Source organism: Terrapene carolina, unplaced genomic scaffold (genome assembly GCF_002925995.2).
Source record: "Terrapene carolina triunguis isolate 2854851 unplaced genomic scaffold, T_m_triunguis-2.0 Scaffold136, whole genome shotgun sequence".
NCBI lineage: Eukaryota > Metazoa > Chordata > Testudines > Emydidae > Terrapene > Terrapene triunguis.
In genome coordinates, this window is record NW_020664487.1 from 15312349 (window position 1) to 15329581 (window position 17233).

The 17233-nt window shown below is 47.8% G+C and overlaps 1 protein-coding gene across 1 annotated transcript in view; it reads left to right on the forward strand.

The window, feature by feature from the left end:
* Window positions 1-17063, forward strand: part of THEGL (theg spermatid protein like) — a 25026-nt gene extending 7963 nt beyond the window's left edge. Inside the window, exons 5-9 of the mRNA XM_026653284.1 lie at window positions 977-1113; window positions 5029-5149; window positions 11398-11529; window positions 14409-14584; window positions 16949-17063. Of these exons, the coding sequence (XP_026509069.1) occupies window positions 977-1113; window positions 5029-5149; window positions 11398-11529; window positions 14409-14584; window positions 16949-17063 (681 nt within the window). The remainder of the gene's footprint in view (window positions 1-976; window positions 1114-5028; window positions 5150-11397; window positions 11530-14408; window positions 14585-16948) is intronic.
* Window positions 17064-17233: the final 170 nt, after the last annotated feature.

Genomic DNA, 17233 nt, shown 5'->3' on the forward strand with positions numbered 1-17233 from the left:
GAAGGTTTCTCTAAGTGCTTGTAAGTCTCAATTCCAGTTTTGAAATAATTACTGGAGGGGACTAGGCCAAAGCTCTGTCAGGGTGTAGAGCAGATTTCTAGCTCCAAAGGAGCCATAACAGCTGTGAGAATCTGTCTCTGCATTTCTTGTGCTGTTGACTATGATGCTCAGTAGCCAGAATAAGGATTGGGGATGTCATGACAGTACAACTGTATTTGTTTCTCTCTTGCCATTGCCACTAGTTTCTTGTCTCTTTCCTACTCAGAATTAATACAAAACATTGATTTACATATACAAAACAAAATGCCGGTGTTAAGTAATGTAGGTGGGGTGAGAATAACAGGGCGATGGGGAGAAGCAATTGGGAATCTGGACTCCCGCATTGTAGTCCCATCTCCACCACTGATTTATTCGGTGTGGCCTTGGACAAACCTCGCTGTGTTTCATTTTCCCCATCCTTCAGTGGGGATAATCATCCCGACTCCACCTGCCAAGGGGGTTATTATGAGGCCAAGTTAATTCCGTGCTTCTGAGACCCTGACATGAAAGGAGCTATAGCAGTGCAATGTATTATTAAATGTTATACTTTGAAGGATTCTAATGTGCATGCTTCATAAATAAACAGAAATATTGTGGGATTTGTATTGTGAAGTAGTTTCTCAAAACTGCCCGTAGAAAGGACTACATTTTCACCCCCCCCCCCCACACACACACCCTATTGTGCTTAAAAAGTCCTTTGTGCATGCAAGCAAGCAGGTATTTGCATGGCCAGGTCGGGTAATCCCATGTGCAAATACCCATTTGTTTATGCAGTGTACCTCGTTTGAGTGCAGAAATGTGGATTTTTGCATGTGCAATGTCTGTGTATGGATTTAAGTTATCCTGGTTTGGCCATGCATGCCTGTTGTCACTGTTTTAATGAGATTGTGGTCCTGGCTGACTCTCTTCATTACTTCTTCCATGACATTCCCAAAAGTGTCTCTTCTTGTACAGCTGTGGCCGGATGTCAGAGATCTGGCAGCGCCCACCGTTGATGGATTTAGCTTTACCGTCGCCTCGAATATTGAAGTTGGCAGAACCTAAAAAATACCAAACAGCGTATTTAAAACAAAGGTAAAAACCGCCACCGCTCGTATTGTGCTACAGGTGTTTCAAGTGGGTTTTCAGCATAATTAGCGTTCAAAAGCAGTCTGTCTGTCTGGTTGGAGTAGGAGCAAAACGAACAGGACCAAAAAAGGGGGAGAGCAGAGGTGCTGTATAGCTGTGCTCTGTGTGGCACGTGCGGATGATCTGCAGCTAGCTGGCTGCTGTCATTGTGTGGACTTGCCTCCTTCCAGCTGCCAAACTGGGTTGAAAGAAGCTAAGCATATAAGCCTACATGCAGTGCTCTCCTCACATTACCTTGCCATACCCTGAATGGGAAGAGAAGTGGCCCGCATGAATGTGAATGGGAGGGCTGAAAGTCTCTGTATTTGTGTGGCCAACAAACTCCACACTATGAAAATGATTGAGAACCATCCTAGAGAGCACATCATTATGTTGGGGACTCCTTCAAGGGCAAAACAGGTGGTCTACTTGGAATAGGCAGGGGCTATAAATGTGACACAAGGATACATTTACCAGAAACACGTATTCGTCTGATGAAAAGAATAGAACACGGGGTCAGATTCAAAGCGCAGTCCTGATGTAACAGACCCGCCATAGAATTGACCGTAGGCTATGAGAGAGTGCCTTTGTCTCTGGGTTTGGCTAGATTAGGAAAAGCGGTGAGGATAGGTCAGGATTAGCTAACACTGCCCCTGACTAGGGCTGGCTGAAAATCCTATCCTATCTCCTAGAACTGGAAGGGACCTTGAAAGGTCATCGAGTCCAGCCCCCTGCCTTCACTAGCAGGACCAAGTACTGCCCCAGATCCCTAAGTGGCCCCCTCAAGGACTGAACTCACAACCCTGGGTTTAGCAGGCCAATGCTCAAACCACTGAGCTATCCCTCCCCCCGTTTAGTCAGTCCAAACTCTTTTTTTGACATAAAAATGGGTTTTTGACTAAATTAAGTTTTTGCAACAAGTTTCTGCTTTCCATGGAAAAATTTGATTAGCCAAAAAATGGAATGGTGGAAATAGAAGTGTTTCAATCTGGAAATGTTGCAGTGGTGCCTTGTGGGAGTTGTAGTTCTGTTCCCTCATGTCTCCATTCTTCTCTATCTACCAGGCTCCCCTGTTGGACTTTGTCTCCCGAGATGTACCATTGCCAAGGACTCCATGATACACTGCCTTCCGCCTCCAAAAGGGAGACTTGGTGCAACCAGGGAGCCCACCTTATAGAGGAGAAAGGGAGCATGAGGCATCTGAACTACAACTCCCATGAGGCACCGTGGCCACATTTCCATATAGAATTTTTTCAGTTTTGGACAAATGTTTTGGTATTTGAATTTCTGCCAAAAAAAATCGGATTATTCTGTGGAAAATTAGATGAAAATGAGTGTTCTTTCCATTGGAAAAAAGGGGGTTGTTTCCCCAACAGCTCTTCCCCTGGCCTAATGTCCACCTCTTTTCCAGGTCTAGACAAACCCTGTGTGACCATAACCTCCCTTAGCAGCTGCATTCCTCAGCATCTGTGCAGCTGTCAGGCTCGAGGGTGATGTTGGTGAGAGTGGGAGACAGGGTGTGAGCTGAGGAGATGAGTGACCAATAATCTGGCTGCCTTCAGAAGGACATGTGAAATTCACCTGTTCAATATAACTTCCTCACCGCTGCATCTAAAACATCAAAGAGGAAGAGGAGGAAAATGAGGTGAAGAGAGGAAGGGGAGAAAAGATGGGGGGGGCAGGGTGGGTAGGGGGAGGAAGAAAGATGAAAAGCAAAGAAGAAAGGAAACTGCCTGACTTGCTCTGGGGAAGTAGGGAAACAAATTAAGCCCTGGGCTGGGTTATAACTCTTGGGGAGAAACAGATTCTGCTGTGATGGCCCCACTATCAAGCTCTGGATAGACCGAAACCATCAGAAATGGTGAACCTGATCATAAGAATTCTCTGCTCTGGGTCCATTTAGGGTAGCACCTAGGGGACAGGGATAGAATTCTTAAGAGCTTTCCCCTGCAAAGTGCAGTACTGAATGGCGTATCTGTTTTTCACCACAGAGAGATGGGATAACCAGGCTGCAAGTTGTTTGCAGTGTAGAAAAAGAAAGGCCCTATTTATGTCTCCCAAGAGAAGCAGAGGCGGAATGTGCTAGGGGAACAGACAATCAAAACTAGCAACTGTCCATCACCAAGTTTGCAGCACCAGGCCATGCACTGTGTGCACCTTTAAACTGGGAGCTGGAGGAGTTAGTGAAAGTCAATGGGATTTGGGCATCATTGCAGGTCTACTTAGGATGCCCATATTCTTTATTTTCAGCTGCCGCCTTTTGCTTCTTCACCAAGTGAAAATGTTCCCCTTTCCCCTTCCCCCATTTTGTTAAAAAATGTTCCCAGCCTTTGACCTGAAACATGAGATTGGGGATGGGCACTATCTTCTCGGGGCAGTTTTTCTATCTTGCTTTGTGATGGGGAGAGGTGTGAGATGACAGGATTTCCCCTCATCCACACACAGCAGTTCATTGTAATTCCCTGGCTCTTTCTTTTGATCTCATTCACACAGTCACCCTAGCTCCCTTTGTTCATTTGACCACTGGAGTTATGCACCAGAGCAGCTCAATATTCATGTACAAAGTGGCTTAGACCAGGTTTTGGTGCAGGGCTGATGGTTTTGCATCATGGCGAGGCGCGCGGTGATGGAGGGTTTAGCAACGTAGGTAACAGAGAGCAACAACTCACTTTGCTTCCCAGTTCCATAATCTGGGGCAATTCAGTCTCGGGGTGGAGCACCCCCAGTTCATCATGTGGACCCCAGATCCCAAGCCTCACGCCTGAGAGAACCCTGCTCATCTCCCAACCCCCTGGGTCCCTCCACAGCCCTCAGGGAGGCAGGAGTTAACCCCGGAAATAAAAGCTGCACTCAGCTATCACGCCAGTGGCTTTATGGGGGCTGGACAAACCCGCAAATAGCACAAGAGACCATTTGTGAGCCCATGGGGAGTTTCACATCCTCCCTCCAACTAGAGCACGGTGTACTGAGTCCCCAGAGCCCAGACATACAGACCAGCATTCGCTAGCCCAAATAAGAGTCCATCCGACCCCCAGCTCCAGTCTCAGGACAGGCACCTCCTGCCCCTGGCAGCACTGGCTGGTGCCTGGGTGGGGTGTGAGCTGGGAGGGTGAAGCCTGGTCTCTGCTGCATTGCCTGGCATCTATCTCTGTGTCACTGGGCTCCTCGCTGTGTCCAGGTTGCTCCTTCCGCCTTGCCATGCCCATGCCCCCAGCCTGCTCCCTGGGCTGACCCCCAGCCTGCAGGTCCAGGCTGCATGTGGTCCTGCTCCCTCCAGCAGCAACATGTGCTCCCCACCTAACCCCACAGTCTTCTCCAGCCCCATCCCTGTGCCTGGTGATCGGCCCAGAGCCCGCCAGGGCTGCAGCCAATCATTTGCCCCACCTTGGGCCAGGCGGAGCTCCTGCTCTTGAGTGGCATTCCGCTCCTCCAATGGGGGGTAGTAGGCTGGCTTCAGGGAGTCAAGCCAGCCATCCCTTAGCCAGCAGAGCTCTGGGGCCAGCTCCCCTCTCTGCCCCCCAATTCAATCAGGGCTGGAGGGTAGGACTGGACCTTTCACACTGGACCCATGCCCATGTGGAGTGCGGACTCCACACCCAGATCACTGCTTAGCAGGGTGACGGCTCCCTCAAGCACATACCTACTCCAGATTCATGCACTCCTGAAGTTACACTGCCTCTATGGCTTTGGTTTTTATTTACACCAGGCATTGAATGAAAACCAGTTTTAGGGCTGGTTGTTACAGCATCACCACCACAATCCTTGTAGACAAACAACCACAATAATTCTGCAACAATGTCGCTAGTTTAATTCAAATAAACAAACCTATTCTGAGAACACCCTGAAGCTGTGTCCATGTTGCATGTTTGTGTTTTTTCTTAGGCCTCGTAGTTCTCCGGAGTGGCCCATGCCAACAGCTGCACTCACCTATGAGGCTTCCCAGCGGGTTCTAGAACTTGCACGTCCCAAATCAGTGCATCCAGGCTTCGTGCTAGACAGAAAGGTGATGGTGATGTTCAACCAAACTGGGAAAGGGGAACAGTCGCTCCCCCTGTATCGGCTTTCAGCAACAATTTCACTTTGGTTGCTGCAGCCTGAGGTTAGCCATGGACTAGACACAATGGCCTGTTTGCACTACAGAAACAGCTGGAGGGTTCTGCCAAGTTGTGCCAGACTTGCCATGGCTGCTCAGCCATATTAACTGACGCCATTTTTAAAGCGTCTTTTTTCTTGTAGTTTAGTGGTGACTTAAATGGTAGCCCGTTTGCATGATGTTTTTTTTTGTTGCTTTGGTTGGTAGATAAAGATAATAGTGGTGACAGAATACACATAAACTTCTGTAAGGCTTTTGACTTGGTACTGCATGACATTTTGATTAAAAAAAACTAGAATGATACAAAATGAACATGGCCCACATTAAATAGATTAAAACTGGCTAACTGATAGGTCTCACACTGTAACTGTAAACAGGGAATCGTCACTGGGTCTGTTTCCAGCAGGGTCTTGCAGGGATTGGTTCTAGGCCCAATGCTGTTTAACATTTTTATCAATGACCTGGAAGAAAACAAAATTATCACTGTTAAAGTTTGCAGATGACACACAAATTGGGGGAGTAGTAAATAATGAAGAGGACAGGTCACTGATACAGAATGATCTAGAACGCTTGGTAAACTGGGCACAAGCATTTTAATACTAAATGTAAATGGATACATTTGAGGACAGAGAATGCAGGCTATACTTACAGGATGGGGGACTCTATCCTGGGAACCTGTGACTCCAAAAAAAGATTTGGGGGTTGGTGTGGATAATCAGCTGAACATGAGCTCCCAGTGTGACTCTATCGGCAAAAGAGATAAGGTGATCTTGGGATACATAAACAGGAGAATCTTGGCTGGGAGCAGAGAGGTTATTTCACCTCTGTAACTGGCATTAAAGCAACTGCTGCTGGAATCCTGTGTCCAGTTCTGGTGCCCATAATTTGATGGATGTTGATAAATTGGAGAGGGTTCAGAGAAGAGCCATGAGAACAATTAAAGGGTTAGAAAACCTGCCTTAGAGTGATTAGACTCCAGGAGCTCACTCTATTTAGCTTAACCAACAGAAGGATGAGGGGTGACTTGGTTACAGTCTATAAGTACCTATATGGGAAACAGATACTTAGTAATGGGCTCTTCAGTCTAGCAGAGGAAGGTCTAACACAATCCAACAGATGGAAGTTGAAACTAGACAAATTCAGACTGGAAATAAGGTGTACATTTTTAACAGTGAGGGTAATTAACCATTGGAACCATTTACCAACGGTCATGGTAGATTCTCCGTCATTGGCAATTTTAAATGAAGATTGGGTGCTTTTCATACAGATCAGCTCTAGGAATTATTTGGGGAAAGTCTCTGGCCTGTGTTATAAAGGTCAGGCTAGATGATCACAATGGTCCCTTCTGGTCTTAGAATCTACGAATCTACAGGTTCTCTTTATGTGTTACAGCAATTCCAAAAGACATCTGATGCGGGATTGAAAACAGACTAGTCTAAGTGGCCAAAAATAACTACAAGCCAAAATAATGCTCTTGGCTATAGTGCATGATAAAGTGGGTTGGGAAAATGGAAAGAGCTGATTGGCTGATAAGAATTCTGACTCCCTGTTGTTGCTAGATAATGCAAACCACATTTGGAATTCATTAGCCACGTTCACATCGGACATACTTACCCACCTGTACAAGGACAGAAGAAAGGGCCAGGAACTGCAGTTCCCCCTTTTTTGATGCTGTTGTACAGGAAACCTAAATTGAGAGTGACTTCTGAAGTCTCTCTTCCTCAGTCGGTCACTCTTTAGTAGGGGGTGAGAGGGTTCAGGCAGGATCTCAGATAACATGAGTCATATTCATTCATGTATATAGTAGGGAAGCAGAAGTGCTTACACCGCAGGAATCACTGGGTGAGGTTCTGTGACGTGTGGTATGCAGGAGGTCAGACTAGGTGATCATAGTGGTTTCTTCTGGCCCCAATTATGACTATTGCAAAAAGAGAATTAAAAATCCCATTCCAGTACATAAATTACTCTTGCCTTTGAAGATGCAAGTTAAGAGACCATCCTTTAAAAAAAAAGTGTTTTTTAATGGAACATGAATATCTATATTTAACAAATAAATGTTATGACTGTCAGGAAGGAGGATTAGAAAATTGCTTTGTTGTGGGAAATATTACTGTCACAGATCAGGGCAACTACACCTGTATCCCTCTCCATCCTTACCAAGGTACCCACTCTAGGTTGACAGCTCTTCAGCAATAACCTCTCTTGGGCAGAGACCTGTCTTTTTCTCCCCCCGACCAGAGATTTTCCAGGCTGCATGGTTTCCTGCCTACACTGTGATATTCCCAGCAAGCCAGACGGCTTAACAGGCCAGTGTCTGCACTTTGCTTTCACTCTGGAGGCTATGAACAACGTAATTACCACACAGCTCTATCTAAGCAAGCACAGTTATTCTTAAGATGAAAGCATAACAGAGAAAGGTGTTAATGACAGTACAAGAACCTACATGCATTCTCAAAAGCTTACCCGAGGCTACCCCCACTCCAACCTCAGGCTCTGGTCGGTGTCAGTCCTTTAAAACCCACCGCTGGGTTTTTGCCATGGTTACAAGTTTATAACCATCTCAGATACAGAACCAGAGCAATCATGAATAGCTCAGTCTTTCCTGTATACAGCTTGGGCCTTTGATCTTGGCCTCATGTAACAGGTGAGACAAAAGCCCACTCCTCAGCATGGAGCTTCAAAGAGCTTGGTTTTTGCATAACTGGAGATGGGGAATTTACATTCACCTCCCCCTAGGCATTTCCCAAGAAATCCCCTTCACAATTGTCCATTCTTCTCTGGCACATTGTTCAGTATAGTTCTTTGATCATTCATGCCTCACATCACAGCTGCCCTGCCCCCAGAGAGGTTATATACTATCCTGCCCCACAATAATACTTAAACTTTACATTTAATATAATGGACCCCAAAGATACTTAAACTTAATTCAGTAAGGTCTTCCAAGATATTGCTGGCCATTGCCACATCCAGCACTATTACAACACAGGGAGAAACCTGCTTCTGCATTTTACTCACATAGCTTGTTCTGTGAATTCTATTTGGGTGTAGTTCAGTAATTTCATTTCCTTTCAATCAGCTGGCTAAAATAAAAAACAATAACCATGAATCCTATTAGCCACAAAAATATGCAATGCTAATGACGTTGTGTATCTGTTCTCTGGATGCTTTGTGCAATAGTTGGACTGTTTATGGTCAATATATTTCTTTGTCACAGTATTTCCTGTCAATGTAGCTGAAAAATAGATGTAGTCTAGGAAAGCAACGCCTCCCTCTCTTTAGTGACTTCTGTTATGTAACGGTAGGGCTGTATGGGAGGGTACATGATGTATATCAAGTTTCTATTTTTGGATGCAGGTGTTTGCCTACTTCATGCCAGCTGTGAATGCCAAGAACAACATTTGGCTGAAGTGACAGCTCCCATTCTCTCTATTTCCCAGATCCAATGTGGCCAGCAAAAGAAGATGAGTACAATACTCATGTCCCCAAAAGGCACTGCAGTCCCCTAGCTGATCTTGCAAAACTCCACTTGCTAAATTGTCAGACAAGCTTCTTTGTGCTTCCTGCCATGCTGTGCCTCCCTCTTGGGAGGAGCTCCCCTAAATATCCACCAAGCCACCTCACTGGCATCCTGCACCGCCCTCCTTTTCCAAGAAGCATACAAAAAAACCCTGACAACGGTCAGGCTGCTGGTATGCTAAGCGAGCCCACTGTCCATCATGCTGACTTGTATTGTCTTTTTGTTTCCTTGCACCCCCCCGTCTGTCTGTGTCCATCTGTTGTCTCTTGTCTTACACTTGGATTAAGTCTTTTTATTCTGTGTTTGTATAGTACCTAGCACAATGGGGTCCTGGTCCATGACTGGGCCTCCTCAGTGCTACCACAATGTAGAGTAATAAATGTAGTTAGATGTTTGGCTGCGTGTGTTTACTCTGTATGCCGTCCCAGTTCTGCGCAGGTAGCTGGCACAGCAGACCTCGAGTGAACTGCCCAATGACCACAAGATCCATCAAGGTGCAAAGACACTTTGTCGGGTTTATTGTTAACGAAGCACGGTCCTAGCTCCCCTGATCAATGTCTATAGATACACTAGCACATGCACGCCCATGGCAACGGACCAGTTCAGTGAATGGCGGGACTTTCCATTTCCCCCTCGGCAAGCCAAAGACACTCCCTCCGAGACTCCATTTTATATATCAATGCAAACAAGTTACGTATTGCCCCGCTGATGTAGTTAGGTGCCACCCATCACCTTTTACATGTTGGTTCAATCAAAACATCTCTATCCATCATGCTGTCATCCTGACCTTATTTTTCGAATGGGTCAGCGTGTTCCTGTTCTCTTTAGGGAATGGGCTAGTATTGAGGTGTTCTGGTACCACCTTACTGGAATGTGTTTGCATGAATGCTCTGTGCCTAGCACCTCTTCGGAATGTGTGTTTCTGCAATATCAGCCCTGTTCTTCCCAGATTCTCTGAACAGGTCCTGCCTAGCTCACAGCCTGACTTTGATCACTACTTTAGCCCAGGCCTCAGGCCTTATTCCAAGCTTCTGCTACAAGGGCTTATGTCTCCGGCTCTCTTCCTACTACATTCCTCCACTTTTTGGATCAATGTCTACAGTTATACTAGCACATGTATGCCCGTGACAATGGACGCAGCTCAGTGAATGCCAGGTGGCTTTACCTTCCCGGGAGTCCTGTCAGCCCCCCTCTTCAAGTCCAATAGGCCTTGGTTCAAACCAGGTGTATGAGGTAGGTGCCTGACATCAGACCTTCTATCTTCTCCTCCACCACACGGCCAGGTCCTTTACTGTAGGGCCCAGGGCTGGCAGGGATGTGATCAAGCTGCACACACTGCGAGACGGGTCAGAGCAGTGCTCACAGCTGGAGAGGAGCAGGAAACCTGCTGCAGCCTGCCTGGAGAGATGGCCAGAAAGGTTAGGTGCTGAGAGAAGTTCAGGATGAGCGTAGGAGCCGGAGGAAGAGTAGCACGATCGAAGTCTGTGAGGGTCTGGGAAAGTAATACAGTACAGTGGTTGGTGGACCATAAAGAGCCTGACGTGGTGGAGAGGCGAGTGGAAGGGCTGATGTCAGGACAAGTACCTTGCACATCTGGTGAGAAATGGCCTTACTGTACTGAGATCCCCTGGGGCCCATTGGGCCTGCTGCTGCACTTTTCCCAGGCCCTGTAACTCCTGGCTGCAGGCCTGGAGACTAAGCAGTTCTGTGCCATCTATACTGTGTGAGGCGTTTTATTCCCCCCTCTTGCTTTTCTTGCCTTACAGATTAGCCTTTGCCCAAAATAGTTTATGCCCAAATAAATCTGTTAGTCTTTAAGGTGCCACCGGACTCCTTGTTGTTTTTGTGGATACAGACTAACACAGTTACCCCTCTGATAGATTAGCCTTTGTGTGCCTGGGGCACCCCGGTGATTTTCCATTGAGCAGCTTGGGTGGCTGCCAGGTACACTCGCACACACAAACTTTGGAAAGACATCCCCCTTTTCTCTCTTCACTTATAATCCCTGTATTCTCCTCCTATGGCTGCTGTTTATCCACCCTTGAGCACAGTATTGTGAACGCGCCACTGTAAACATTATCTAAGGTCCTTCCTTTCCATTGCCTGCGGCTCCACCAGATGCGTAGCAGCAGTTCCATGACATCCTCGGCCCACCTGTTGTTTCCTCCCATAAAGAAGGCCAACACCTAAACTTCCAAACAACATTCAGTGGGGGTTGGTTTGGGGAGTCAGGGTGGCATTTCCAGGGCCCGTTGATTTCAATGAGATTGGTGCTCCTCAACCACTTAGGCACTTTTGAAACCCCCACCCTAAGAGGAGATTTTTAAGTTTCGTTCTGCGTGTTTCAATGAAGCTTTGTGCCTTGCTGTCTAAGTCTGACTTGGTTACTGGTATGTGTCAGAGATCAAACTTTTCAAACGTAGGCACCTAAAGCTAGGGACCCACGTCCCTGGTTAGGTACCCACATTAAAAATGGCCTGATTTTCAGACCGCTCCCACTCATGTCAATGGGAACTGGGCATATTCAGCTCCTCTTAAAATCAAACTCTTATACAGGTGCCTAAGATGAGAAACCTGCCTGTGATAATATTGGCCTCTAACATCTAACAGACCTGTGTCCTGGTTTATTTGCCCTCTGTAGGTTGAAAGACAAATTACAGACACTGCGAGGATGACTCTCACCCCTCCAAGAACACAACGTCTTGCCCAGCCGAAGATTCAGAAGAATACTTTGTGTTCCAACCGGGGAAGTCCCGAGTCCATGATCCGTCCAGTAAGGCAATGTGGCTGCAGCTCCTTGGTGTGGACGGCCTTCCTCTCTATTGATGGGCTGTCATTGGTCTCCCTTAGACAACAAAAGCAGACAAGCTTATGCATTCAGTGTATAAAAAACAGCTTCGGGCTACACAAGCCAGTACCCTCCTCCCTGCCCGTAGAGAACCGCTGGGCGATGGTTCTGGTGCAATCCCGGGTCAGGCTGGATCCCGGGCGCCTGGCACATGGTGCTCAAATACCCTGAAGATGTGCAAGGCATGAACACGAGGCAGACGGATAGATGGCAGGTGGGTGGGTAGGTAAGAGATGGACAGGCTGGAGGAGAGCAGGGACTGGAAGGTCCATCACTGCACAGATCCTCTCATTCTCCCCCATGCATAAGGGCCCAGAGAAGCTGCTCTAGCCATTAGGCTGAAGTAGCTGCTGCAGAACAGGCCTGCAGCCAGTCTGTAGCCTGGGACAAGGATTCTTTCTCCCAGCCATGCATTTGTCTGGCACCTGACGTGGTGCTCAGGCTGGCACTGCACTTTGGACTTACCCCAGTAGAAAAAGGAGCAAATGTTGCAGCAGTACAGATCCATTTGAAGCTTGTCCAATTTATGGGAAGAGGGAGATGCAGTGGTTAAGATGGAGAGTGCACCATGCAGGGCAGCGAAGGTGATGCATGGAATGAAAGTGCTTTGGCATAGGATAGCCTGACAAGCCGGGGTGATCTAGTCCAGGGGTTCTCAAACGGGGGGTCGTGACACCTCAGGGGCTCATGAAGTTATTACATGGTGGGTCGCAAGCTGTTAGTCTCCACCCCAAACACCACTTTACATACAGCGTTTGTAATAGTGTTAAATATTTTTAAAATGTTTTTAATTTATAAGGGGGGGGGGTCGCACTCAGGCTTGCTGTGTGAAAGGGGTCCCCAGTACAAAAGATGAGAACCACTGCTATGTGATCTTGGGCAAGTCACCTCCCTTCTCTGTGCCTCAGTTTCTCCTCCCTCCCCTGTCCATGTAGACTGTAAAAGTTCTCTCACTGCGTGTGGGCCGTGCCCAGCACAGCAAGGCCTGATGGCTGTGGGCATCCCTGTAATACTAAAGATAAGTCCAAAGGGTCTAGGAGCTTGGGCAAAAGAGAATCAAGTCCAGGGCCAGGGTGTTAGTGGTTGGGATGAAGAGGAAAGGGCGGATTTCAGAGCTACTGATGGGAAAGAACCAGCTGTGAGAGGGAAATGAAGGAGAGGAATTCCCTCAACTCCAGACCCTGCCCCTTTGTTCTGGTCCATTCCACAGACTCAGACTTCAGTCTCTAACAACCCTTGGCTAGCTGAGATCCTGCAGTGAGACTAGTCTCAGGAATGGTTCTTTCCCCTCACCCCTAACCCCCTCCTGCACCCCAACCCCCTGCCCCAGGCTCAGCCCGGAGCCCCCTCCACACTCCGAACCCCTCGGCCCCAGCCCAGAGCTCGCACCCCCTCCCACACCCCAACTCCCTGCCCCAGCCCAGTGAAAGTGAGTGAGGGTGGGGGAGAGCAAGTGACGGAGGGAGGGGGGATGGAGTGAGCGAGGCGGGGCCTCAAACAAGGGAGGGAGGGACAGGGTAGGGGCGGGGTAAGGGTGTTTGGGTTTGTGTGATTAGACAGTTGGCAACCCTATCGTGCTGTGACAAGGGAATTGGTAGCGGGAGAGGCAGCTAGGGGAGCTGGATTCCCAGGTGGGCTGGGGAAGCAGGCAAGCTCTGATAGGGATACTTTAGCTCTCTGGCGGGTGTCAGGCATCTCCACTCTGCCCACCTCTGTTCAGTGCGTGTGTGAGGAGCCAGTGGGAGAGGGTCAGTGCAGAGCTGTGTCTGCAGTACCTTCAGTATGCCGAAGGGTCAAGCGACCCTCCCCAGCATCTAGTGCCCCCAGCAGCCGGCCCGGGCAGGGCCAGAGCCTCTCTTCTTCCAGCCACGCTGCCTTCCTGGGACGCTGCCCAGGCTCAGCTCCTGGGGGTGCTCCGGCTCACTCAGCCACTGTCCCCAGAAGCTGAGCCTGGGCAGGGGGCAGCCTGCCAGGCACTCTCCCAGGCAGCATCTGGGAGTGGCTCTGGGGCCTGGCTGCCAAGAACAGTTGAACCTGCCAGGGGGAGCTGGCGCAGTGGGAGGATAGAGCCATCCCCTCCCCCCAGGTAATGGTGGACGGGGAGTGTGCAGGGGTCCTAGGTTGAGGGTGGGGTGGGGAGGAGTCACGTGGGGAGTTCAACTGCCCCCCCTTTAGCTGGTGTCCCCTTTTGTGTCCCTACCACGAGTCGCCTTGATGCATCCAGCATTATAACGGGGCCATGTAGTCCAGGCCAGAGAGTACGATGGCGTGTTTCTCTCCTGGTCTGGGCAGGACTGGACATGAGGTTCATTCTTGCTGAGACTGAGCCTATGATGGCAGGTTGGGGGAAGCAGTGCAGGGTTTAGCAAAGACACTGTCAGCCCCTCTGATTGAGGGGATGGGTGTAGCATTTGTCACTTGGGTGTATAACTTAGTAGGCTTGGTAGACTCCCAGCCGCTTCCCTGGGATCAAATAATAGCAGTGGCCAGGCGGTGTCTGGGCAGGAGGCTCCAGCCTTTTCTCTTGTCTGTGGACTTTGCTACTGTGATCCATGCCTTTGTCACATCTCGCCTGCTCTGCTGGGCTGCATTGGGTACAAATCCCTTTGGGAACAGAAGGGTTTATGAAGTGGGGTCTCCTGACAGGAGAGTGTGGCACTGGGCTGCAGATTGGCACTGGCTGCCCCGTGGCTTCCTAACATTCAGCCCAGCACTTCACGGCAGAACGCTCCTTCGGCTTTAATCTAACAGCTGTACTTTCAGGACAGAACTGGAGGGAGCTCTTTCCGTGGTTCCTCTCACAGGTATCTAGGTCTGCCCAGCAAGCAGTAGCAAGTGTTCGGACACTAGAGTTGGCTAAAGCAAAAGTGGTGTCACCTGAGTATCTGCCTGCCCGTGATACTGAACGGCCAGTGACAAAGGCAGCAAAGCACGCAGTGACTACACCTAGGATTGAGGAACTGTCCCAGCCGTGCAAAAGGTATGTGCTCACCAAAGGGGCTCACTAAAAGGAGAGGTGAGAGCACTTTTCTTTGTCATCGTTCCTGTGTCTCACCAGCTGGGTCTATGGCCATTTCGTACAGAACGTGGAAATGTATTAAGCAGAATTAGTTCTTGTAGAAACCCAAAAGCTAGTTGTGCTGTTAAACAGCTGCCATTCCACCCCAGAGATGTTTGCATGTTAGTATTGGAAGAAGCAACTCGTGAATTGGACTGTTTATATAGTTGAAAAGTGCTTTTAAATTTTTTGAGATGGCAGAGCTGGGAAAACCACTCTGAATTACTGAATTAGTTAGTAAATACGATAAGACAAGTAAGGCTAATGTATCATACAATGCTCTTTGTTCATTTATGTAGCCTTTGTCACGCTGTCTGGAGTGGCTCACAACTGTGAGTGCCTATCTCAGGGCACACGTCAGAAAATAAGGGCAGCCGCCACAAACTGGTGATGTGTTCTACTATTCAATTTTTACCAAGCCAGTAACAAGTGTGAACGCCTGGATCACTATACCTGGAGTCACAGACAGTCCCCTTAGACCCTCGAGCCTATCTTGCCACCCAGACAAACTGAACTTTGTGATTAAAAAGTTATAGAAACCAAAAATCATATCACATTAGGTTACTCCCAATCCCAAATTCACTTACCCCAAACCAAACTCTGGATCTTATGCCAAAAACAATGCTGGTAGCCAGTTCTCTAGTAAACTAACTAAAGGTTTATTAGCTAAGAAAAAGAAATGAGAGTTATTGAGAGGTTAAAGCAGGTAAAACATATTAACAGGGAGTCAAACTTTGTAAGTCCAAATGTTAGCAGAGATGTAGTAATCTGCCAATCTCCAAAAGTCTTTCAGGGTTCATAGAATCATCATAGAATCATAGAATATCAGGCTTGGAAGGGACCTCAGGAGGTCATCTAGTCCAACCCCCTGCTCAAAGCAGGACCAATCCCCAACTAAATCATCCCAGCCAGGGCTTTGTCAAGCCTGACCTTAAAAACCTCTGAGGAAGAAGAGTCTACCACCTCCGCTGTACTCTTTCCAATTTTTCCACATCCTTCTTGTAGCGTGGGGCCCAAAACTGGACACAGTACTCCAGATGAGGCCTCACCAATGCCGAATAGAGGGGAATGATCACGTCCCTCGATCTGCTGGCAATGCCCCTACTTATACAGCCCAAAATGCCATTAGCCTTCTTGGCAACAAGGGCACACTGTTGACTCATATCCAGCTTCTCGTCCACTGTAACCCCTAGGTCCTTTTCTGCAGAACTGCTACTTTGCCAGTTGGTTCCCAGCCTGTAGCAGTGCATGGGATTTTTCTGCACTTGTACTCTGCACTTGTCCTTGTTGAACCTCATCAGGTTTCTTTTGGCCCAATCCTCTAATTTGCCTAGGTCCCTCTGTATCCTATCTCTACCCTCCAGCGTATCTACCACTCCTCCCAGTTTAGTGTCATCTGCAAACTTGCTGAGAGTGCAGTCCACGCCATCCTCCAGATCGTTAATTAGTTACCCAGGAGAAGTCTGGGGATCTCTGTCCACTTGCTCAGTTTTTCCACCCTGTTGGAATCCAGATAGTCCAGAGATGCAGGATCATTCCATGAACCCATAGTTATAGCTTTCCCCCACAGAAGGTTATCTGATAAGTGTCTTTATTCCTCCATGATCCCTGGCTTTGAAATGAGCATTTCCTGTTATAGCTATTAAGTCTTTCATTAGCATTTCCAAGGTTCCATTTATGTCTGATGAGTTTAGTCACAGAGATGTACACAATGTAAAAGGTAATGTAATAGCAAACAACAATCCTTCATTAGTTTTCATGAAGTTTTAAAACCTGATTACAATCTTACATGAACACACCTTTGATTACAGGGTATACATAATGTAGAAGTAACATCATAGTAAAATATGGGATATAGATGGATGAAAACAATATAATCAACATCTTTGATATTCACAATCAAGGAAATTGCCTTGAGAATCTGGCATGCGCTGGCACCTGGCCTGTCAGCGTCACAACCTTAATGATCTGTGGCAATATATCACCACCTATTACAAAATGTTCTGTGAGCTATTTTGCAAAAATAATGAAATTTTATTACTATGGGACCTTTCAATGACACCTGCTATTAAATCTTGGCTGAGAGATGTGGAGAGGTCACCAGTGATTTGTGCAGAGTATAAGGGGTGCAGTTTGAAGGTCTCCTGAAAACATAAGCTTTTATTGTTAGTAGCTGTAGATTTAGAACTTAGGCTCCAGTTGTTAAAACTGAGGGAGTTTTCAGAAATCACTGTGCCACAATTCATACTCCTAACCCATTCTTCTTCTGTGTCTTCACTGTTCCAGGCCCACTGCGAACCTTGCTCAGTTTGATCCAGATGCCTTTTTAGTAAAGGAGTCTGCTAAGAAGGCAGTTTGCTCCAGCAGGCTTCAAAAACTAGCACGCCCTATTGAGCGCTGAACCCCTTGGCTCTTAAGTTCATTAAATCCTTAGAAGATTCATGGCTGTCTCGTCTGCTGTCCCCATCCCCAGTGTGTTTGATTACATGTTGTAAACCAGGGGTCTCAACCTCAATTTACCTTAGGGCCAGTGCCAGTCCTCAAATCCTCCCAGCGGGCCAATGTCACTCA